At 43.5% G+C, this 24,748-nt stretch overlaps 1 protein-coding gene across 5 annotated transcripts in view; it reads left to right on the forward strand.

Annotated features, from left to right (window-relative positions):
- Positions 1 to 413: 413 nt before the first annotated feature.
- The window catches only part of CREBBP (CREB binding protein), a 97,273-nt gene continuing 72,938 nt past the window's right edge, over positions 414 to 24,748 (forward strand). For 2 of the 5 annotated variants that reach the window (XM_059861947.1, XM_059861948.1), the window contains exons 1-2: positions 414 to 781; positions 14,182 to 14,894. In XM_059861947.1, coding sequence (XP_059717930.1) covers positions 697 to 781; positions 14,182 to 14,894 — 798 coding nt within the window. In that variant the 5' untranslated portion in view covers positions 414 to 696. The remainder of the gene's footprint in view (positions 782 to 14,181; positions 14,895 to 24,748) is intronic. The other 3 variants (XM_059861949.1, XM_059861946.1, XM_059861950.1) reach the window with 3 other exon arrangements.

Below are 24,748 nucleotides of genomic sequence, written 5' to 3' on the forward strand. Positions count from 1 at the left end.
CGGGCCGGGCCGGGCCGGGCCGGGGCAGCGGGGCCGCCCCGCCGCCGCACGGGGCAGCCGCGCCGAGCGCCGCCGACGCGCACAGGGGGCTCGAGCCAGCGGGGCGCAGCCGCCCGGAGTCAACCGACCGCCGCCGCCGCCACCGGGAGCCGCCGCCGCCGCCGCGCCGCGCTCATTGTTTTGGGGCGTTTTTGGGGGGTCGGCGCGTTTTTCCGCTTTTTGGTGATTTTTTTTCCTTTTTTTTAATTTTTGCCCCCCCCCCCCCCCCCCCCCGCTCCCTTCTCTTCTCCTCCCCCCCCCTCCTCCCTCCCCTACCTCGGCCGCGGGCGGGCGGCGGGCGGGGGCCGGGGCGAAGCCGCCGCCGCGGAGGGGAGGGGACGGGGCGAGGCGAGGGGAGCGTGTGGGGGGGCGGAATGCGCCCCGAGTGACGGCCTGAGCCGCCATCCGGGCACCGCGGCGGGGGGAGCGCCCGGGAGGAGCGCGGCCGGCAGGGAGGGGGCGCTGGGCCCTTCGCTCCCCGCCCCGAGCCCTCCTCCCTGCGGCCTGCGGCGGCCCGGCATGGGGGAGCGGGGGCGGCCGGCCGGGCACTGAGCGGCGCTGTTGGGTTCCCGTGCGGCGGAGGAGCGGGGACAGCGAGCTCGGCCCCCCCCCGAGCACCCCCCGACAACGATCACCGGCTCCGCCGCTCCGGCCACCATGGCGGAGAACTTACTCGACGGGCCGCCCAACCCCAAGCGAGCCAAGCTCAACTCGCCGGGCTTCTCCGCCAGCGATAGCACAGGTAAGGCCGCGGGGGTGGCTCGGGTGGGGCTCTACGGCGGTTCTCCCCCCCACACCCCCCCGCCCCTACCGCCCCGCCGGAGGGGGGGGCCTGGGGGACCGCCCGCCCTACCGCGGTTCCTGGCGGGGGTGGGTTGGGCCTCCTGCAGTCGAAGTTACCGGGCGGGACCCGTACGCCAAGTACCGTCCCGGCTATAAATAGCGGTTGGAAAGAGACGTTTTTTGACTTGGGTTTCCCTTCTTTTCCTCCATCATCTTCGTTTTTAGTGCCTCGGTTTGGGTGTTGGAGGTGGACAGGTGAGTGGGGTGTGGGTAGGGAAGGAGAAGGGCCCGGCATGGGAAGCACCGGCCGTCCTGCTTATTGTACAATCATGGAGTGGTTCGGCTTGGAAGGGACCTTAACGCCCGTTTTTTTCCATCTCCTGCCATGGCAGGGACACCTTCCACTATCCCAGGGTGCTCCAAGCTCCGTCTAGCCTGGCCTTGGACACTTTCAGGCGTGGGGCAGCCGCAGCTTCTCTCGGCAGCCTGTGCCAGGACCTCGCTATCGTCAGAGGAAGGAATTTCTTCCCGATTGAGAACCTAAATCTACCCTCCTTCAACTTGAAGCTGAAGGTGCCTTCTTGGAAGGGTAGTTGAGGTTTCTGTCTACTCCTTAAACCCCACAGATTACCCATAGCTAATAGCCCTATACAGGCTTTTTCACTGTGTCCGTGTGTGTGACACACTACGGAATAAAAACTCCTTAATAGCTTCTTAGTCATAGAATGATTTGGGTTGGAAAGGACCTTGAAGACCATCTAATTCTACCCTCCAGTTAATACTTTATGCTCTTTTTTACCTCCTAACCTGTGACCGAGGTTTTAAGGTATTTGGCTTAAACTGTTTCAAGCATTTTTCCTGTAAACCCCAAACGATTTGCCGATAATAATTGAAGTTGTGGGGCTGCTCGCATGCCGAAATGCCCGGCAGCCTGGCAGTCCCTGCGACTTGTCTATGTCGTGTAGTGTCTCTGGCGTGCCTTTTTCTTCAATTGTGATGAGTTTGTAGATAATAAAACACATCAAAATGTCTTGTTTCCAGCCAGTGTGTGCCCGTTGTAAATACACACAAGAGCATGTGTGCCTGGACCGGCCTCTCCCGGTGTTCCGACTGTTTCAATCCCTGAAAGAGTGGTTTCAGAAGAACACGAAGTCTGTTGCACTTGAATTTCTGCTTTCAGAGATTAATGAATCTTGTGGAAGGGATAGTGATAAGTTAATCATGCTGTGCCTGCTGTGTTTTCATAGACTGAAAAAAAAATATTACTATAATTGAGCTGATAAATTCTGTGGGTTTTTTCGTCTTGCTCAATCTGCATTTGGCAACACTTTGCAGATGCTTCGGTCCTTTAGGGGTTTTTTATGGAAACCTTCTCTTCTCAGCCTGCAAATAAATGAAACAAGTGAGAAAGAAACAGTATCGACTAAGAATTGTCAGGGAGTATCTAGGTGAGGTCTTGTGATTCAACCGTGTTAGTATCTTGTGTGGAAGCCCTGGAATATACGGAAGGCTGATACACAAGTTGCTGCGAAATGCTCTTTGTAACTCTGGACAAATACAGTTTATAGTTCTTTAATTCTTCAGCGAGACATTTTAGACTCTCCTGGTAGCCAGTGTCTTGGTTTGGTGTTTTTTTTCTTTCTTTCTTCTTTCTTTTTTGAAGTTCACTTGGGCTGTTCTGGAATGCTTCAGTCTTAATTACGTCCTGTTCAGCAAGTTCTCGTGTGTCTCGGGGAGCTCTGTGTGCTGCTGGATGTGTGAACTCCAGCATCTGCAGAAAGTTCTGCAGGGCTCAGGGGGCCTGGGGGCACTGGGATAGCAAACCCCAGGTTGTATTCTGGACCAGTGTGTCCAAGGAGTTTTGTCATCGTCCTGGTGTTCCATAGGCAAAAGTAGCTCTCTGCCAAGGGTGTGGGTAATGTTTGTGCACTTAAAGAGAGGGTTGTTTTAAGGAAAAGCACTTCTAGGTTTGTTGCCAGCAGTTAATGCTGCTCGTTGAAGGATTGCTGAAGGTTTCCGTGCATTGTGGCAGGCAATACAAATAGTTTGAGTAGTGATTGCTGTCAAATGCCTGCTCCTGGAACTAAACCAGGCTGCTCCCTGGTGCTGGGGCTTAAATGGAAAAGTTCTGTTGCAACCTGGAAAGTGGCCTTTGAGACCGGGGGAGATGGGTCTGAGGTTTTTGCCCTGGGTGAGCAGTGAGTTGAACAGAATGATTGTAGTTGCAGTGGTAGCCCCACATGGGTGGCTGCTGTGGCTGCCGTGATGGGGACGTGCTTTCACAGCCGCCGCGTTGAGCAGTTTGGCTCAAGCCTGCAAATGCTCACACCCGAGGCTCTGATGGCAGGCCTGAACATTGGGCAGAAAGCAACTGCTCTCCTCCTTGTTTATATTTCTCTTGATGCTTTGATGCGGTGATGTTAAGCAACTCCTTTTGTCAGGGTAAGTTTTAGCTGCCTTTAATCTTTCTGATAAAAATAGCTCCTCAGCTTACCGGGGCAAAGTTTGTGCCATTGAAATTGGTCTGTTTACCTTCTGAAAAGATGGCCTTTTCTGCTAAACCTAAGCAGCTAAATCCAGTGTCTGGTCTTGCAGAAGGGTGCAGAGATGAAAGGATAACAGAAATGGGTGCTGTGACCGTCATTAAGTTTCATGGTAGTTTCATTTCGCTGTTGCCCTGCTGCTCTTTGTATCAATAAGGAAGGTTAAGATTCCTGGCTGTTAACGTCGTTTGCCATTGCTGTGCTGTATTGAACGAGCTAACTCCTGTGGTAAAATGTCCGTGGGAAAGATTTTTCCTTGTCTAGCCAGGTAGGAGTAGTGCTTTTGTCTAATTAGTGCTTTATTGGATACACGGGCGTTTTCATACCTAAACATTTGTCTCCTCTGTGGCTGTTGTGAGATGTTCTCATCCAGTGCCGCAGAATAAACAAGGGACTCCTACAAAAAGTAGAATTACAGTAACTTTGCTTATGGTAGTGTGTTATTTCAGTGCTGAGCGTTGTGATTGTTTTGTACATTGCTGGCATTGGTCCTTCAGCAGAATGTACACAGACCTGGCGGCGTTCTCGAGCTGGTCTCGGGCTGGTTGGGAAAAACGTGCCTGAATGGAGCAGCAGCACGGCTGGAGGTGTTCAGGGGCCCCTGAACTGTGGTCCCTTCTGCAGGTAGCTCGGTGAGGGTCTGAGTTTCACTCAAGCCATGCTTCTTTCTGTGTTCGCTGTGTTCCCTGCAGCTTCTGCTGCTGTGGTGCTGTGCCAGTTCCAGAAACAACACAGCGTAATCTGGGCCAGAGTAGAGGGTGTCCCTGACGGCATCAGGAGTTAACAAATTCCTAAAGTAGGTGAAGTTGGGAAGAAGGTGAGATGAGCAGCTTCCAAAGTCCGTTAGAGCTAGGTTTTCACTTCACACTTCCTTGTGTAGGGGGTTTTGTTGATTTTTAATTCTTTTTTCCTCTGTAACTTCTGATCCTGTGCAGATTAAGCTATGTGGCTGTTAAAGCTGCGGGCCAAGCTCCCTGATAACTCCTGTTCTCTTCCTGGCCTGTGTGTTGGCATCCAGGGCCCAGATTTTACACCAGGGAAAGGCTTGCCCTGTTGCACGTGCCTCCCTACATGCCGAGATAAGTAGATCTCTGGCTGACTCCCAGGCAGCCACAGAACTTCACAGAAGGAAGTTCGTGTCGATGCGCAGCCTGATTTGATCCTGCTCTCCTGCCAAAAACCAGATAGGTGTATTGCACTGGATTTAGATTTTAGTTTGAAAAGAGGTGGACAAAAGCAAAGTAGCTTAATGAAAGACAGCAAGGTTTTCTAAGCTTGTGTTCACATTCTTAGCAGAGACTTCAGATGGAGTGACGTCTCGGTGATCTAAACCCAGATTTTGTTTGGGCACGTGAAAGCATTAGTATGGATGTTTTAAAGGGTTCATTCCTGCGTGGCTGAAAAGCTTAATGGAAGCCTGTGTAATCCATCTGCTCTTGTTTTGTGTGATACCTGCAAAACTCGAGTGTCATGTGTGTGCTGTGGAAGTAAGAATCACAGTTACACACTCACTTCCTTATTCTCTCCCTGGAACAAGGAAAAGGATAATTTCATTAAGTGAACACGCTCTCATTTATAGGCAGAAAATTTAGGGAACAAATTCATTTTCTGAAAAGCTGTAGGTGAAGGAATGTGCATAGTTGTAATTATTCCACGGGAATGTCTTGTTTGTTTTGTGGTACTTGTGCCCTAACTATCTGGGATGGGAAAATGAGGTGGAATACTTCATGGCTATATTGTTTCTTGTGGAATACTTCATGGTTATATTGTTTAAGACTCATGAATCATGGGGGTGGTGGATGGGAGAGGATGATGCCAAGCAAGATGTTTGCTTTGAGCAAGAAGTTTGATACAAACTCTTAGGTTTTTTTCACCTGAAGTGACTGACCTGCATACTTTGATGCCAGCGTTTGTGATCTGGGACAGGAGATTTTTGAGATTAGAAATGGGCTCATTTATAGAGTCCAGCACAGCTAATTCTTACCAGTTCCCGGGGCACTGCTGATAGGAGGGTATTGTGTACTCTCCCAGTGTTTGTGGGCTTTTACAGGTTTTTCCAAGGAGTTTGACACTCATGTCTGTGTGGGATGAAAAGTTGAGCAGATGATCTGCTTGCCTGATCATATGTGACAGTCCACAGTCCTACCATTTTGCCCATTCCTTTATTTTTTGAAATTCGTACTTTGATAATTGCACATGTGCTGGGGACTTCAAACTTATTGCCCCTCCAGTGACTTAAGGTTAACTAGGAAAATGCTGTGCCATAGAGCTCCTGGAGAAGCCCTGCCAGCAGCAGGCAGGAAGAGAGGCTGTGTCTTTGCTGTACTCCAGAGATCTCTTGGTAGCTTGTGAAATGATTCCCAGTTTTCTGCTGCAGATTATTCACTTTCTGTTTTGGCTGGACATTCCTTGGAGTCATCGTCCAATGCCATTAATTATTTCTACAGCAACATGCTGTGCTTTTTTATTGTACCTGCAGCTTCACATTAAAACCCCCCACATATCCTTATTGTTTATCTTTATTAGATATTTTACTCACTGTTGCTATCTGCTAAGAGAGAAGAACATGAAAAAGCCCCTCACCCTATTCACAACATACTGCAGTTTAATGTGAAACCAGAGTGGAGAGAGTAATTGAAGAACACAATTTGAAAAATTCTGGGGTTTTTTCTTATACAGGGAAAAAGATTGAGGGATAACTTAGAAATCTGACACATCCACCCTAATTTGGTTTACACTTTTAAGAATTTTTGCTTTGTAAATCTTCCTTTTAACATATGTTATGTTTTCCATCTGTCTTCTCAGATGTCTAAGATACAGAGAGAACCTAAATTGTTTATTTGGAAAACTCTTTAATAAAGATGCTTCAACAAATACTATTAAGTATTTTACAAAATCATAAGTGTGAATTAAAAGAAAACTGCAACTTTTATTAGCAGTGATAATTATAATTCTTAATCTAAATCTCTTTACACACTCTTCCTTTCCTGCTTTCTTATTTGCCATCACTGAGAAATAAGGATGTTATTTATGACACTGGATAAATATAGTATCTTTGGTTTGCAGTTTGTGTGTGGATATATTTTTATTTATACATCTGTAAGTCTGGAAAATAATCCCCAGCTTCCCTGCTGGTCACCTTTAGTGCTGTGGAAGCTTCCTTGGGCAGACAGCATTGGGAAAGGGAGTCATTCTTCCTGGGTGACTGTTCCTCCCAATCTCCTAGGTACATGGCAGAGACAGGAATCAGAGCTAGAGCCCTTCTGCTGCAGAGTGAGAAGTAAAATGGGACATTGCACTGCAGCCCCTGTGTGTGTGTCACCAGGAAAGCACAAGCTGCTCTCTTGCTCTGCCCAGCCTTGCCACCACGGGTACCTCTGTACTTGGGTTAGTGGTGTTGCTGATGACATCACTTCTGTGTCATCTCTTGTGTAGTGTCATCTCATGGAGAGAAGAGATGGGGAAATTACCACGTGGCTTGAGTTAAGTACTGAGTATGAGTCTGGTTCACTTGTTTGTGAAGTTTTTTCTTAAGTTCATAAACTCCCTAAAGGAAAGTATTAATGAGAATGATTTCAGTGGGATGAGACTGTTTTGAACCAGTGCTTTAAAGTAAAAGATTCATGAAAGAGTTGGGGTTTTTTTGGTTTTGTCAGTTACAATTGGAAGCTTTTTTAGACATAAATATACAGAAATAGTTAGTTTCAAGTGCTTGTCTGCTGTTAATTCCTTGTGCATGTTTGGTTTGGTTTGGGTTGTATGTCTTTGCACAGCTGAATTTGAGTTGCCAAGCAGAAGACAGTTCCCTTAAATTTGATATCAGAAATAGGGAGGGAAAAGGGGCATTAAAAATAATGGAATTTGTAATTTTTATGTCTTCTATACATCACAGAGGAGACCCCAGACTTGCCTGTTTCATAGTAATGTTGCTTAGTTTTTTTTTTCCTTGTTTCATAATATTACTTCAAGTATGTATTTATATATTTCACTCTTCCCAGAATAGGCCTGTTGTGTGGTTCAGCTGGAGAAGCTGTGTTAAGTGGGAATTGTCATAGAAGGACTCATGTAGCTGAAGGGAGCTCCTGAGCCAGACCTGAGCTCGAGTTCTCACCACTGACACTGTCAGTCATTGTGGGAGCATGAGGAGCTGAACACTTCAAAACCTGAACCACCTGTGTTGGCAGTATATTCACTGAAAAGTCTCTGGCCAGGGAATGTCACGGCTAAAGTTTGTTTGTCAAGATAATTCGTGTCCTTATGTGTTATGTCCTGATTCCCTTCCCAGGTGGGCAGTGAGGGCAGCTCAGCCTTAAGGGAAGCTGTGGGTCTGGCAGCTGTGGGAGGCAGCTCAAGGCAGGCACAAGCAGACACCAACTTGGTACAGACTGTGCATGTCATGCTGACTTAAGCATGCCCACTATTAATTACCAGACTCTCAGATGATTCCTCTTAAAAGGGTCATTCAGAACTTAAATGTTCTGTCAGCTGTTAAATTTGGGCAAGAGGCATGATGTGTGTGTTTGTGATAGGATGAGAAGGCAGTCTCACTTCTGGTAATGTTAACGTGCTCCCAGAACCTTAAAGTATTTAATCTTCATCAGGATGATCTTGTGAATGAGAAGCTGATGTGTGGTGTTTCCCAGCCCATAGGCAGATTGCCTCCCCTTCCTTCTGTCTGGGTTTCTCTTCTTATGGTAAATAAATTTACTGAAGCCTTCTGGTCTGTAAGAGGGTTTGTCTGGTAGCCATGTGCACTGGTACAGTAGCCATGTGTGTCTTGTGGATGCTGCTGGGTGTGGGATTTGGTCTTATTCACAAGAGCAGACATGGCAACTGTGTCAAAATAGTGAAGATACCTTGGGAAACAATTAAGAGGAAGAAATGGCTTTGGAGAGGGGCAGAGGAAGGCAAAGGCAATCCATCATTTGCCATCTGATGCTTCTAAGAGCAGACCAGAGTGAGCACTCTCATTGGGCTGCTTCTGCCACACATTTTGGGTTACCTTTATTCCCCTCTGGCCTCTGGGAAGAGATTAGAGACTAGTTTCATGTCTGGATATTTTTCATATTTGCTTCTTTATCTAAGCCTTAGTGCCAGGTGCAAGAGCCATTTAATGTGCTCTCATATATTACTTTGTAATTGATAGGGAAACATTCAAGTAATCTCTGATTTATTTTTATGAAAGGGTAGAATAATCCCTAAACCCACCAATTACTTCTGAAATAAACCAGTATCTCGGGTTTTTCTAGATTTTTAACCCAGGTTGTGTTGTCATTATGAGCACAGCAAAAGAGAGATGATGGAGACAGCTTGGACAAGTAGAGCAGAGAGAACCTTGAGGTTATGACATCATGATACAAAACATGGAAGTGGAAAGAGAGGCTGGGGACTGAACCTGGTGCAACCAAGGAAAAATCTCAGTTTATACTACTCTCTTTTCATGGAGGTGAGGAGGAGGACAGGGACAGAGCAGGTGGCTTTTCCTGTATCAGCTGGTAGTTGTTATCACACCTTAGTGGTGGCACAAAGGATGTGGATATTTGCATTTTCCCCATCCTGGCTCTTGTGTCTGCTGGTGGAGCTGGTGTCAGGAGCTGAGTCAGGAATACGGGTAGTACTGCAGTAAAGGTTAGAAGAGAACTGATTTTTTTTTTTTTTTTCATTAATTTCATGATTTGTTGGTGTAGCAAGCTTCAGTTTTAAAAAGTCACCTAATTGCTGAAGTCTTACCAAAATGGACTGGGGAGGTATTAGGAGCTGTCTCTAAAATCCCAGCCACAGGAAAGCAAGCAAAGGCAAGTGATAAACCTATTTTCAAAAAGGCTTAGAAGACAATGCAGTCAGCTACAGACTGTTCAGCCTCCTCTCCATCACTGAGAAGGTCATGGAGGAGCTGGAGTGAGTTCAGTGAAGGGCTGCTCAGGAGTTTGGGGGCTGGAGCCCTTTGAAAGGAGGTGGAGGACTGGGCTGCAGTCAGACCTGATGTCCCTTCCAACCTGAGTGACTTTGGGCCTATCGACAAGAGAGAGCTGTGGTGATGATTCCAATGAATTTTCTAGAGATAGGTCCCAAGGATTCCAAAAAGTGATGTTCATATCAGCACATTTGAGTTTTGACCGCTCCCATGACTTAGGAACGAGCAACCCAGACTGTATTCCTTTCTCATCCCAAGTGCAAACGATCAAGCAGGTAGAAATTTAGTTAAATATTCAAATATTTTATTATTCAAGCCATAAATTGTTAAGACTCATCCACATCCTTGATTTTGGATCTCTTATTCCTTCTCATCACCCTCCACCCAGCCATCAGGGTCTCCTTAACCCAGCTGGGGCCCTCATCATCATCATCATCATCCTCAACCTGGTTGTTAAACGTGGTTTTCAGAAGAAGTGATTCTGCTCTGCTGAAAGTCAAGGTCAGATGCATGTCAGTTCCAAAGCTTTCTGTGTCTTGTTAGGTAAAGACACAAATCTGAAGTTTCCTTGCTGGAAATTTTAGATTTTCCGTGAACGCGTTGTTTAATTGCTCTAAAACATTAAATGCAATAATTGTCTTTTGTGAAACAATAAATTACAGAATCCTCAAACCTGGAAAGGAAGCTGGAATGGACATGGTAATTGCTGACTGTGCCACACAGTGTGGCTATTGAGGGGAGCTACCTGACAGTGAATTTTAGGGAATGGCTGGAGCTCTGAACTGTTGAGGCTTTGTCTGCTGGGGTCTGGCGTGATTGAAAGAAGCCTTACAAAACAAAATTGGGCTCACTGAAATGTAACAGCTATGTTGGCATGAAAGAAAGGCAGGGTGAAAATACTGCTTGTGTGCTGGACTTCAGTGTCTGCTCCATGCCATGAACAGTCAGTTTGTGACAGGATAACTCCCAGTCACGTCTCAAGCAAAGATTATGCTGTAAAAAATGAAACTGAATTTGATAGTTCTCCTCCTGCTTGCTGTGAGGTACATTTGAGATAATAAGACACATAATGAAACACCTTAGGATGTTTGTCACCTCTCCAGGCTGAGCTAAAGGGGGAAAAATGGCGACATTGAAACAAGTTAATTGATTGAATTTGTATATTAGGAAAGTCTCCCAGTAACACTCACAAGCGGTTGTACAGATGCAGCAGAGTTTTGGGGTTTTTTTCTTTTGAGAAGGCCTAGAAAGAAACAGAACATGTTTTTTTTTTTAATTCTGGTTGCTGAAAGTGTTGTCCAGGAAGGCAGAAAGCTGTGACATTTAAGCTCCTAAGAGTGAAATTAGGAGAGAAACTGTCTCAAGTGTGGTTATCTTCGATGTGTGAAAATAGCTGCTCGAGGAACGCAGAATGCTCAGATTGGAGAAGGAGCCCTTTGGAAAGAGTGGGGGTGTGGTACTTGCCTAGTGCTTTTCCATGCCTTCCAGAAAATGTAATCTCTGGGTTTTTTGGTGCTCTGCTGTTAAGAGGACGTAGGGGTTTATATGACAGAGGTAATGAAAGGTATGAGGTTGAGGATCAGAGGTGCCGTGTTAGAGACAAGACACGACGAGCTGAATCTCCGCAGCCTTAGTCAGCTCTGCTGCTTCATGAGCACTGAGTTAGAGGTATGTGCCTTTTGGGTTTAGGGTGTCTGTTCTCCTTTAAAATCCAGACCACTTTTCCTGCTCTGATGTGTGCTGGGCGCGTGGCAGCTTTGAGGATGGAGCTGGTTAAAGCTTGGTGGGACTTGTCAGCAAAGGTGTTCCCTGACCATTGCTTCAGGGAACTGCATGTAAAGGCAAAGGCATCCCTTGGTTTTTAGCCTCCTGGTAGCTGCCTTTGAGAAGCAGTTGAAGCATTGAGAATGGGATCAATTCTGTTCTTCTTGTGAGGATGGAGGGACTGCAGTTGCTTTTCATTTCTCTGTCACTAGAAATGGGCCATGTTCTTATTATGGCAGATTTTTATATGTGTGTAAATATACTTATTCTTTTTATAACTGCCAAGACAATCTCTTATCTTTATGGATTTGTTGCAGACATGCTCAAGTAGATTTTTGTTTTCTGTTGTATTTTATAACCGTTGTAAAATGTGCCTTGTGTTGCTGTTTTTAATGTGCATGACTCTGATGAAATATAAAAGAAGATGATTAATCATTGCATGAACAATTGAATTCTTGGTGAATTTTTACAGGACCATTGTGTTAAGTTGTTTACCTGCTCTTTATTTTCCTGCTGGCAGAGCAGTACATTTTCCATGTCTAACCTAAATGTACAGCCTTCTTACAGGAGCTTAGGAGTGGTAGATTATTTCAGGTTTTAAGTGGCAATATTCCCAAATGCTTTCTTCACTCTTTTTTGTAAACTGCAAAAACATTTCCAGTTCTTGGCTCTGGCAAGACTGAGACAGTCCAGCCAGCCAAGCAAAAAAACAAATTGAGCATTTATACTCCAGCATCCCATTTTGAAATACAGCTGGAAAAATCTATTCTTTAAGCCACAGCAGCATCTTCCCCCTTGACATTTTGTCTCTTCTTCTCTGCCCCTATCCCTGCACCCACACATCTATGGTCCCTGAAATATTAACAGTTTTCCAGATGCAGAAGCTTGGAAGAAGACCTTTTTGTAGGATTTACAGAAGTTGTGTAATGAGCACTGGAAACCTTGAACTTGGGGGAACTGGGGTGGTGAGAGCAGTTGAAGAGAGGGGAAGCCTCAGCCCTGGCCCCGTGTGCCACCCTCGATGCCCAGGCAGATGGATTTGGTCAGGCTCCAGCTGCAGCCACTGCCAGTGACAGAGCCTTCCCAGAGCCTCCCAGCATTCCCAGCTGAAATAGGGAAAGTAGAACCAAAATGTCTAGGAAGTGGCAGACTGCAGCCTGGTCAGTGTCCAGATGTTTTGTGGGAAACTGGAGGAGAGATGGAGCCATCATGGAGTCAAAGGTACACCAGGAGTTTTTCTAGAAGACAAGCAGGAAAGATGAACTAAAGACATAAAAGGAAAGGCAGCAAGTAAGAGAAATTAAAAATACTTTAATGAATCTTGCTAAATGAAATGTTAGCTTGTTCCTTGCCTGCTTGGAAGGGAGCAGGGGCTCTGTTCTGAGCAGGGTGTGTTTGTTATGGCTGACATCATGCAGTCCTGGAAGGATTATTGACTCCAGTAGGTGCTGATGGCAGAGTGTGGGCCCCTGAAGGACATGGTGCTTTGAGCACCTCAAAACAGCCAGAATTTAATGTTTTTGTCTTTGTTTACTGTGCCTGTTTGTGTAACTCACCAGGCATTGCTAGTCTGACCATTTTGATTAATTTTTCTTCAGTTAGGTTGAATTGGAAATGCCCATGCTGATAAAATGTGTGATATTAAAGTGTATTGAGATGGCTTGGTGATGCATCTGTGCTTTGTGATACAGTTTGTGTTGCTTGAGGTTTGTTGTTTCTTTTCAGTGTGCCATCTTACATAATTTTTGCAGCCTGGATCTTGCACCAACTTTTTGTGGTTGAAGAGGGAATTAAACTTGAAAACAATGAAGCCTTTGGAATATCCTTCTCAAGTAAAGAACGCTTCTTTGCTCCAACCTGGAAAAAATGTAGTTTGTTGCTCAGTGTGAAGGACTGGGGTTTGTCAGGGCTGGCCTGGGGGGCAAAATAATGTTTTCACTCATTTATGTTACAGTGAGAAGTGATTGTTTTGGTTCACATCTTTGGATTGGAAAACTCTTCCAAGATGTGTTGTGTTTTTGAACAGCTACTTTGGTGTATTGAGGCTGGTCTGCTTAGATGTTTATGAATATATGCCTGTCCTTATGTCTTCAAATATGTAACTTTTATTTTCACATGGAAGTACCTATATCCAGTGAAGTAACATTCTGTTTTTTAGTTACATACTAAAATAGTCTTGTTAGGCAGATGCTGCTTATGATGTGCAATAAGATATTTTAGTGAACCTGAGTTGGTCCTTTAAAGGAAAAAAATAAAAGCCCCACCACTTTTTATTAGTCTGGATGTTGCAGCCAGGCAGAGCTGTTCCTTCAAGTGGCTTAATGAAGATTTGATTGATTTATTTTGCTCATCTGGAGAGTGTGTGGATTACATCTGTCAATATTGGGCATGGTAAATGATGGCTGGGCACTTACAGAGCCATTTGAATTATTTGAGCTGTTCAGGAATCGAGCAGTGACTCGATTCAAGAGGCATTACAAGGAGAAAATGCTGAGTCCCTTTCGGGATCTTCTGAGATAGCAGATCATGGTACAATCAATGACTAGAAGCTGATCTTAAATGTCCTTATATGTGAAACTGGAATCAAACTGCTGAGAAAATCATTGTTGTTCTCTGGTGAAGTTTTGAAGCAATGCTGGAAGATGTTCTTTGGCCATGTGCACACATAAATGACAGGGTAGAATTGCAGGGTGAAATGCGGTGGCTTGGGATTACAGAGGAGGTTGGAAAAGGTGATGTAATTGCTCTTTTGGGAGCATAAATCAATAGGAGAAAAATCTGTTGTTATTTCTGCCTTCATCTTTTTAGCCAAAACAAGGGAAATCTAAGCATTAGATTAGATCATTGTATTCATGCCGCCTTCGTTTTCTTAAGCTTTGTTTTGTCAAAATTCTTGCCAGAAAATCTGTTTATTGGCCAGTGCTGTGCCCTGTGTGGTTGTGTGTGCACAGTGTGTGATGGCTGTGCTCTGAAAGGCTCTGGAGTTTCGTGTCACAGGGACCCTCACTCGCTTCTAGTCCTGGCTAAAGACATCCTGAATGCCTGTCGTTGTTAACACTGGTACAAAGTAGCAAAGACAAATATTTTAGCTACTCATTTGTCATGTTTTCTCACCCATGTTTCTGTTTTAACTTGTAGATTTTGGATCTTTGTTTGACTTGGAAAATGATCTTCCTGATGAGCTGATCCCCAATGGCGAGTTGGGCCTTTTAAATAGCAGTGGGAACCTCGTTCCAGATGCGGCTTCCAAACACAAACAACTTTCTGAACTTCTGAGGGGCAGCAGCGGCTCTTCCTTGAACCCAGGGATTGGCAGTGTGAACTCAGGCAGCCCCGTGCAGCAGGGGGTCGGTGCTCAGGTGCAGGGGCAGCCGAACAGCGCGAGCATCGGCAGCCTGGGCGCCATGGGCAAGAGCCCGCTGAACCCAGGAGACTCCTCAGCTCCGGGCCTGGCCAAGCAAGCAGCCAGCACCTCTGGACCTACCACACCTGCATCCCAAACTCTGAACTCTCAAGCACAAAAACAAGTGGGAATGGTGACGAGCAGCCCTGCAACATCACAGACTGGACCTGGGATATGTATGAATACTAATTTCAGTCAGACACACCAGAGCCTTCTCAACAGTAATTCTGGTCACAGTTTAATGAATCAGCCTCAGCAAGGACAAGGGCAGGTAATGAATGGATCTCTTGGGGCAGCTGGAAGAGGAAGGGGAGCAGGAATGCAATATTCTGCCCCTGCCATGCAGGGGAATGCAGGCAGTGTGCTGGCAGAGACTTTAACCCAAGTATCTCCACAGATGGCTGGGCACACCGGGCTGAACACAGCACAGACAGGAGCAATTACTAAAGTATGTACATGCCATTTACTGTATTCTATTTATTGCACTTGTTTTTCTCCATACAGGTGTTTAGGAAACACAGTAGATCCTTTTCTGGGACAGAACTAAAGGATGTGCTTTCTCGAGTCTGTAGTTACCCATTTCAGTCACCAGTGATGTTGTGAAAAGGAGATAATTGAAGCAGTTCTTCTCATGTAATCAGAAATGAAAGCACTTGTTGAAAAAGACATCTTCGAAGCTAGAAGTTGGAAAGTATCTTAGCAGAGTGAATTAGAAAAGAGTAGCATAATCCTGCAGAAAGGAAGCAAGTGATTTCTCGTGTGCAGGATCTCAATTTAGCTGCCAGACAATGCCATCTTCTAAAGCCATGTGAACCCTTGGAGATTGAAGGGAGAGGTGTAGCAATTGCTCCTTTTGTCAAGGACCACTGTCAGCAGCCGTGCAGCGAATGGTTTTTAAATATGGAGGAACTGATCTGGGAACATAAAATTTCACAAAGATTGCCAAGCTAATGCAAACTGTGAGAGGGCAAGAGCCTAATTTGGTGGCCATTGTGAATCAGGGCGGGGAATATATACCTGGAAGTATCTGCTTCTGTCATGGGGCACTGGTCTGGCTCTCTGTTTGATACAGTTACTGCTTTTTAGTTCTTTGTTTCCCAGGTGTCAGCTTAGAGCAGTGTTTTGACTGCTGCTCCTCCTGCCCTGTGCCTTATCTCTTGTTTGGATTGTTTTGGTACATTTCCTTCATGAAATTTTGATGGCAAACCCACCATGTTCTGATATGTAGAAAAAAGGTCAATTTTTATCTCTGATAATTTATCTATTCATTCATCAGGAGCTGTTGTCACTGTAGTTTATTAGGATGTAAATGTTAATTCATTGATGTGTTAGTATTGTGGGGAAAATTGCATTGTCTGACATGAAAGTGTATCCTGTACTCTGAAGTGGTGCTCACATCACTTTGGAGTACTGTATAGTTAATTTTCGTTTTTTTAAAAATAAAAGCCATAAAAAGCATTCTCTCTGCAGTGAAGAGATGCTTCTGCTTAAGGAAGAGTGACGGTCAGAGCATCTGAAAGTTGACATAACTGTTTTGGAGGCTGGAGACAGCTAATTTTATTGTGTGGAAGCTGATTGGTCTGCACTGAAAGAGAGCTTATCTTTCTTTTGTTTTCCTTTGAAATTTGTGGGAAGAGTGAGGAATTCTGTTTATCTGGCTTATTTCTGTGAATTTACAGATACCTAAGTTCTTGGGAGTATGTTTTTCCTAGTCACTATTCAGTTTCTTGTGAACCAACTGAAGTAGAATTACCCCAAAGCAAAGGACTTGCTGACAGAGTCTGTGTGAGCCTGATGGGGGAGGCTCTGTGAGGTCTTGATTTATTTTAAACAAACCCACCTCTGGTAAAGAACAGGCCAAATCTCAGACAAATTCCAGATTTCAAGGAATTCAGGCTTAGCCTGTTGCCAGCTGCGAATGGATTCACCAGCTCAGGAAAGGGACCCAGACAGCCTCAGTTTACACATGTGCAAAAAGCAAAGTAAAGTTGGCTTGAGCAAGGAATGCACTGGAAGAGAATAGTGAAAGGACTTTTCATGACAGAGCATAAGTGATAAAATGGTGCTTTTTTGAATGTGCACTTAAAAGAAAATAATGTTTTAAAACTTGGCCAAGTAAAACAGGAAAACTGGTGTTTTCCAGGGCTCCATCTCTTGTTGAATAAGATGAAGCTTAAAAGCGTTGTGTTTCTTTAAAAACTTTTACTCTATATATATATATATATATATATATCTTATTTTTCTCTTAGTAAAGAGAGTTTGCACCTGCTCAGAGCTCAGTGTTTTACACAGAGATTTTGTGTTTCCACTTTGGAACAAATACTTATTCCCTGAATGTTCTTGTACCACACAGCAGTGTTCTCTATCTTTGCCATTTTCTTAGTTGGCATTTGAGGATTGGTATCCTTTTCCAGTCTCTCCCCATCCCCCAGTTTATTGTCCTAATAGGATTATCAGCCATGATTGTGTGTTAGCTTTTTCTTATTGATGCTCCAGGAAAGCTTTTAAGAAAAACAAAGACAAACTTCAGTGAGTTTGTCTGTTCTTCTGAAACTGAAATTTCTGATGAAGGAAATTTTGGGTTATTTGTTTTTTCACCTCCTGATTCCCTGGTGTTTACCACTTAATGTGTACAGCTTAAAAGATTTAAAGAGCTGTAATAAAAGTGGTGAGGCAGCTGATCTACCTAATAGTGAACAGTGTCCAACTTGTCTAAACAGCTTAAAATGTAGCTGCCATCCAGCTGTATCTGTATCAGGGCTGGAAGGAAATTCTCTAGGTGATGACTGTAGCAATATCCTAAGGGAAAGAAACAGCTGTGAACTACAAATGCAGAAAAAAATACCTAAAAGAACTATTTAAAGCAAGATCTTCTAATTACATTAAAAATAAGTGATGTGCATCTCTGACTAACCTTGTTCAAGTACAGCTCTGAAGCCCATTTTTCTCAGTTCAGTGTGTTTATATGCACTGTGGGGAACTTGTGACCCTTTATGGTTTGGGACCAGTTTTGCTGGGCAAGACCTTGCTTCTGCAGTGGTTGGTTTTAATCCTTTTTTAGTGTGTGATCAATCCATTCCTTTTTCTGGTTTTGTTTGTTGTGGTGTGTTTATATAAGCATTCTTTCTATTAAGAGAAAAAGAAGGAAAAATATCCAGAATCTGGTCCCTTCACCTGATCTCAGAAATTGCAGGGATTCATTTCATCTGCATCATCATCAACCATGATTGTTAATTTTGGTCTGGACTTGCTATTTTAAGGCAGGACTGAGCAGGGTGACTGAGGTTTATGTTCCTGTGCTTGCATGAGCCGAAGGTGGGGGTAAACCTTAGCCCTAACCTCTTCAAACAGGAGTGGAAAAGAACTAATTCTCAGTGTCACAGGGCAAGAGGGTGCTGATATCAAGACAATTATTCTTCCATTGGCAAGGAGAGATTAAAATAAAGTACCTCCTCAGTCTGTAGAGATGTGAGCAAAGATTTCACATGATACTGCAAAGATCAGTGATTTTTCTTGCTGAGATACCTGGAAACCTTTGAGGAACTACCTCTTCTATGATACTGTGTGTATCTCTGCTCCCTTCACTGGCAGTCTCCTTTGCTGTAACAATTTTGCTTGTAATTGTGGCATTGTGGCCCTTTTTTCTTGGATGATACTGCAAGGAGAATTTTTATTGGACTAGGTTGAAGTTCCTTAGGAAATCAGCTTTAAAGAGGAAAGGATTTGTCTTTGAACAATTATTACTTGATGGGAGTAGAGGAACAGATCATCTTGTCACAGTCATTTCCAGCAGTAATGAATTGCCCTGTTGTGTTGTACCATGTTTTTGTTGAGTCCATTAAGTCCAGAAAACGTGTTCAAACCGTCTGGAACTTCTTGTTAGAGGTGGTTTTTTAAGATTGTTGGTTGTTGGATGTGGTAAGCAGTAGCAAAGCTCAGCAGATGGTCATTGCTTCCCTAGGAATGAGCACTTCATTGGAGACATGCTTGTGCCTCCTGTTGTTGTGGGAGCTCATCTTTCCCAAGTGCAGGAGATGAAACCTTCCTGTTCTCTGTGGCTGGCAAGGGCTGGAAGTTGAGTTTCTTTCAATGAGTTGGTAGACAGTCTCTTGCTGAGATGCATTCCTCATGTATAGTACAGCTGTCAAAGCCCGTGGAAAATAAGAAAAAAATGTTGGGAAGTTCCCATTTATTCTGTATGGTTCTCAGGCTTCCTTTTTGCCCTGTGTTAGGAGTTTTGGACTGTGATTCCCCTACTTGCTCTTTCCCTTAAGAAGTAGTAAAGTCCCATTCAGATGAGAGGACTCTTGAGTGTTTTCTTTTCCATGTGTTTCCAAGCTACAATGCCTCCTTATACAATTCTGTAAAAGGAATCACCTTTTCTTCAGGAACTTCAGTGTACTGTCACTCCAACAAGGATATTCTGGTACCCAGCAGCAGAAATTAAGGAAAAAATCTGGAGTTGTGCATGGCTGATAATTTGCAGAGGGTATTGCTGTTAAGCTGCAGTGAAGATACAGCTTGCTGGGGGCTCCTTTCAAAGTATTTTTTTTTTTATAGAGCCATTAAGCCTACCCCAAGTTCAGCTTTCCTTCTGAAGGGCAGGCACAGTTTAATCAAACATTACTGGGCTCTGTATGCCTCAGAAAAAGATTTGTTTGGTCAGACTGAATCTATAAAGAGAGAGAAGAATATGGTTGTTTATTTTCATCCCTAGTTATGAGGTTTACACCATTATTGGTTGTTTGGGTTTTTTTTTGGGATGCCTTTTTGAAGATTGAATATTTTGAGTAACTTCAGTCTACCTGTTTTGAAAACTCTGAAGGAAAATACTGATATTGATATGAAATAGAACCTGTGTGCAGGGAGAAACTGACAGAAAAGCTGATCTGGCTGGCAGATCTTCCAGCGTAGTATTCCAGGAGGTAGCAGGGAGTTCAGATACAGAGTTCCAAGTGCTGTGTGCAAGAGATGAGTTTTCCTTACCTCTGTGTATGGACTTAAGCCCCACTGGAAGTTGGTCCCAGCAGTGGGATTGGCATCAAAACCTGAACAGACTCAAAACAGTCACTAACTGTGCAAAACTAGATCTGGTCTGCTGGATTTTTGCCTATGAGTGCAGAACAGTTTTTTCCTCTAAATGGTATTGGCCTAATTTGTTTGGACAGTGCATATTTTCAACTTTATTTCAGTCAAAATAGCCACATGGCAGTGTATGCTTCAGTAAGAGTAGGTTCAGATTAAAGAGGAGGAGGAACTCTTACCAGAAGTGAACTTCAGAAACCAGTAAAACCATTTTTTATTACTACCAAGAGAATAACCTGTTGTCTCGGGGCTTTTTAATGTTGAGCTATAAAAGGAGTGAATTCTGTGGTTGTTTCCAGGCAGGGTGTCTGTATAATACATGTGCCTTGGACAAGCACATTCACAGTTTTGCTCCCTGTGCTGTTCACTGAGTGTTGGAAATTAATCTTGAGTAAATTAAATATGATAATGAGCTGTGTTAAAGAGCAGGATTTACACAATGTATGTGGTTTTGTTACTTGACTCGGGGTTGTGAGGAAACTGTGGTAAGGAAAATTTGTGATGAGAAAAAATGAAGCCAACTATTTATTTAAACAGATCCCCCAGTTGCTCTTGCTGAGTACCAGATTTAGATACGCTTGCTGATTGTGAATTAAGTCAGCTGAAGATGTTCTCATTCCTTTGCAGCTCTGTGTGTTTTAGCAAACTGCTGGTGCTGTTTGTTTCTGTGGTGGCTCTCAATCTGTCTGAATTCTGCCTGAATTGTTTTAACATGACTTGCAGTTAATTTGCTTCTCATCCACGGAGTTGTCCATGCTTGGCTGCCAAGCTGCCTGTCTCCTAGCAGACCATGCCTCTGGCAAACACCAGTAGCCAGTCCAAATCCTGTTCCAAACAGGGCTGCTTCCCAGTTCCAGGGGCTCCTGATCATGTTACAGACTCGACCATAGCTGCTCCATTCTCTGATAAACAAGGAGCACCAAAACAGCATTTTTACTGAGGTGAGACATGTGTTTTTGTAATAATGCAACAGAAGAAAGCTATCAATACAGAGAAACACATAATAGCAAAACTCAGTGACTCGTAGTAAAATGAAAGTCTCTGAGGCAGTTTTGTTTTGAAACATGAGCGTGGAAAGTGGAGCTCCACAGATGAGTTTGCTGATACGTCAAAGAGATTTAGTGACTTAAAAAGCTCACTTCCCACAACTCTTACTCCTGGCACCTGAAATTCAGTTGTTTCCTGTTTCTAGTACATGAGTTAAGTCTTGTTTGCAGTTGTGCAATGTAATTGAAGATCTTTGCAGTGATAGGCACTTGGCTGGGTCTTATGCAGCTATCAAGGTTCAGTTTGGCTCCAGGGCTGCAAGAAACAGAGCACTGAGCCTTGGTGGGGACAAACCACAGCTCGGTTTCCACTCCTCCTGCTTCACACCCAAAAGCCTCTCTGTGCACTTGCACTGGCTTATCAGCCAGCTGACAAAAATTAAGTGTTATGGGATCTCTTCAGAGCAGAATTGTGCCATTATCTTCTACAGTGATAAAACACCACAAACATTAAGGTTTTTGTCACTAGCCACCAATTATATTGGTAAGGGTCTTGTAATTCTTCAGTTTTTGTTGTTAGAGTGGGGTTTATTTCTAAGAAGTTTATCTGAAAGAAGGTTTTGGGACTGAAACCAGCAGATTCACCAGTTCCTTTGGAAGCCATTGATTAAAAGCAGGATTCACAGTGTTGTTTCAGGTTAGTCAACATGACAGAAACTCCCAGATACTGATAGATGTAACTGAGACCACGTCTTTCCAGTTTTCAGACTGCTTTCACATATCTTCCTGCTGCTGTTTGTAGTTTGGGGTTTTTAATACTCAAGTTAAAAATGACTCAGATGTTGGGAGGGAGAAAAACCTGCCAGCTGAAACGTTGGTGTGTAGAAGTTACGAAATGCCTGGTTCCTTCAGTCAGAAGGAAGAAGACAAAGATGTCACAGTAATTTTCTTAAGAGACTCTAATCATGCATGTAGATATGATTTCACAGGAGCCTTTCTGATGAAAAGACCTTTTAGCAGGTCTCAAATCTTGCCCTTATTTAAAAGATAAACTTAATATTTGTGCTTGACAGTGAGCTGTGATTGTATTGGGAATCCTGTAATTGGAAGGACATACAGACATGTGTCAAAGCAGACAGTGCTAAGGTCTGGAATCTAAATGCTGGTGGTCTGTTTCTGTAGAAAAAAGGCAGTGCAGGAAACTTGGAAGATTGCATAGAGTTTGATAAACTGTGTCAGCCTTCCTGAGAAATGGATCAGGAGTGGAAGCAGTGAGAGAAGGCAATTCTCCTTTTGCAGCTTCCACGAGTGAAGAACACTTTGTTGAAGGAAAACAGGATGCTTAACCATCAGGCAAAAAGTAAGATTATGCTGGAAAGTTGCATTTTGGAATTTTGAAATTTACTCTTTTCCATAGGCAGTTACAATTTTGATACAAGAGGTTACACAAAGCATGCCCAAATCTACTTTGTAGTGGGCAGATTATTCTTCACCTTGATTAAGATTTAAACTACAAAAGGTGTTTCAATACACATTTTCCCTCCATATGTCAAAAATAATTCTGAATTCTTACTGGCACAATTGCTAGCTTACTCTGCAGGGCTGAGAATAAGGAATGGCAGAATATAATGGCATTTTTCTTTCTTCTTGTGAATGTTTGGAGGAAGTACCCGTTGGTTTTTGTTTGGAAGCTGAAGTCCATTTGTATGTGGCATCAGTTGGCTGTAACTGTGTCCATGGACTGTAAATAGTATGTGCTTGTTTCTCCTCTTCACCCTCTTCCTTCTTGCTATTACAGTAAAGAGTATTTTTATTTACTCCAGAAATTACTGTGACTGTGAAGTGGCACACTAAGCTTGCTTGTGTTTTAACTGTTTGTGTAATCTGAGCAATGGCTTTAATTCTAAGACCAGGAATACTTTGCAGAATTGAGATTTAGATTAATAAGACTTGAGATGATTTTTGGACTCGTGGTGCTACAAAAACTACCTGTAAGTAGCACCTGGAAATGCCTGTGCTTACACGTTCTGAAACTTCTCAAATCCCAGAGTGATGGATGTGTTCTTTGGTATCTGTGTACAAATCCTATTTAGGTTGGGGAAATAACAGTGTCCTGTGCTCTAAAAAAGGTTCAACAGTGCCTTTGTTTTAGAGTGAATCATAATGAAAATACAGCATGTTAAATATAGGACCCTCCTTGCCAAAAGAAATGAAATAGATGTTTTGAAGAGTGGTAAATAGATTATTTAGCACTCTGCTGCTGTTTTGGATGGAAAGGATTTGTGTTCTCCGAGTGACTGCAGCACAATGCTGCCCTGGCTGCATGGCTGCTCTGCTTGTCAGGGCAGTTTTGGAAACAAAACAAATGCCCTTTGAAGCTTTTGGCAAATTGACTTAATTAAATAACTGCCTTTAGGACGGGAGGATCTTTGTACCCTGCTAATGGACAAGTGTTGGAACACCACCAGTTGAAGATGAGATTTCTCTCTTGGAACAAACAGTGGTGGCTCCCTTAGTCTGATATGAGGCATCTTGGGTTAAAAAGCATTTCTGGATCATCCTCTGTGCAGCTGCTGTCAGTGAGGAATGTGTGTACAGGCCTGGTTTGTTAAACTGTTCAATTTTAATCCTGTTTAAAGACAACCATCAGATCTTGCCTTGTTTAAAAGCCTGTTCAGAATTGTCTCAATGGCTTCATGGGTATTGTTAAATCTTCAAGGAGGACATGTTTTCTAGGACTGGAAATGTCACAGTAGCTCTTGAAGTCACTGTGGTGATTCAAAAAAAAAAACATATTTGATTCTTAAAGTTATTTTAGAATTATTTTAACAGTGTAAATTATTTATAGTTACATTTCTCCATAGTTAATATCAGGCTGTGATATTTGTGCTAAGTACTTGCTTGGAGTAAGCAGTATTGATTTTTGTTTCTTTTTAATGTATTTAGTGTAACCTGTACTGTGAGTTTGTGTCTTGTCTATTTGATTTTCTCCTTGGTCTGCAATTGCAAAGTATAGTTACTTTTAGAGTCACAGCCTTTCCCTTCAGTGTTTCCTCTTTTCCTTCAGGATTCATGTCTGTCAAGGAGAGTATACATTGTAGAGGAAGGACACAGAATATCTCTTTTCATTATATTTTGGAGCTACTTTTCCTGTTGCTGTTCCTCCTCAGAGCTACTGTTGCCTTTTCTGCCACCTCTGTGGAATATCACATTCCATGGGCTGCCTGATAATGTATCCTTGGCCAGCTTCTGGGAGATAAATGGAGAAAGAACCTCTTAAATAGTGCTACTGTTTTCTCTTACCAAAACAGCTTATTCCTTATAATACTAAATTTTTGGAGCATGGTGTGCTCTCCCTTTCCTTGGCTGTCTCCAGCCAACTATAGGCACTGCTGAGGTGCTGGCAGACACAGCTGGCAATTCTGTTGGGTACAGCCTGCAAGCCTGATATCCACTGTATGGGAAATAAAGGAAGGACTGCAGACTTTGGCTTGAATTTGATATAGAAATCTGCATTTATAGAATCACAGAATCATGGAATGGTTTGGGTTGGAAAGGACCTTAAAACTCATCCAGTTCCCCCTCTGCCATGGGCAGGGACACCTTCCACCAACCCAGGTCACTCCAAACACCATCCAGCCTGGCCTGGGACACTGCCAGGGATCCAGGGGCAGCCACAGCTGCTCTGGGCACCCTGTGCCAGGGCCTGCCCACCCTCCCAGGGAAGAGTTCTCTAATGTGAATTTCCCCTCTTTCAGTTTGAAGACATTGCCCCTTGCCTATCACTACTGTTCCTAAACTTTGGTTCAGCTTTATGGCGATGAAGTGCAGGAACTGGGGGAGGACAGGGATACTCAGTTGGGAACCTATGTTAGAAAACTTAGAAAACTGTGTTTTGGTGTGACCATAAATGTGTTTTAGTGTACACTGAGGCTTCTCCTGGAATTAACTCATAAAAATTTTGGCCTGTGAATATACAGTAGGATATCTGTTGAGCCATATCTGCACTGAATTTCAGCCTTTCACAATTCTCTTCTCAAGTATTGTTGAATTATTCTTCATGTCCAAACTAGATTTTCTTGATGAAACAAATGTTTGAAACATCTGCAGTTAATTTTGTGGTTCTGGTTAAGTTTCTGTTCTTGTATCCTAAGAATAATTTTTGTTTATCTGAAGAAAGCCACTTGTTCTGCTTGGCACTTACAAAAGCTCTTGAAGCAATTGGAATGCA

Source organism: Haemorhous mexicanus, chromosome 17, assembly GCF_027477595.1.
Source record: "Haemorhous mexicanus isolate bHaeMex1 chromosome 17, bHaeMex1.pri, whole genome shotgun sequence".
Lineage (NCBI taxonomy): Eukaryota > Metazoa > Chordata > Aves > Passeriformes > Fringillidae > Haemorhous > Haemorhous mexicanus.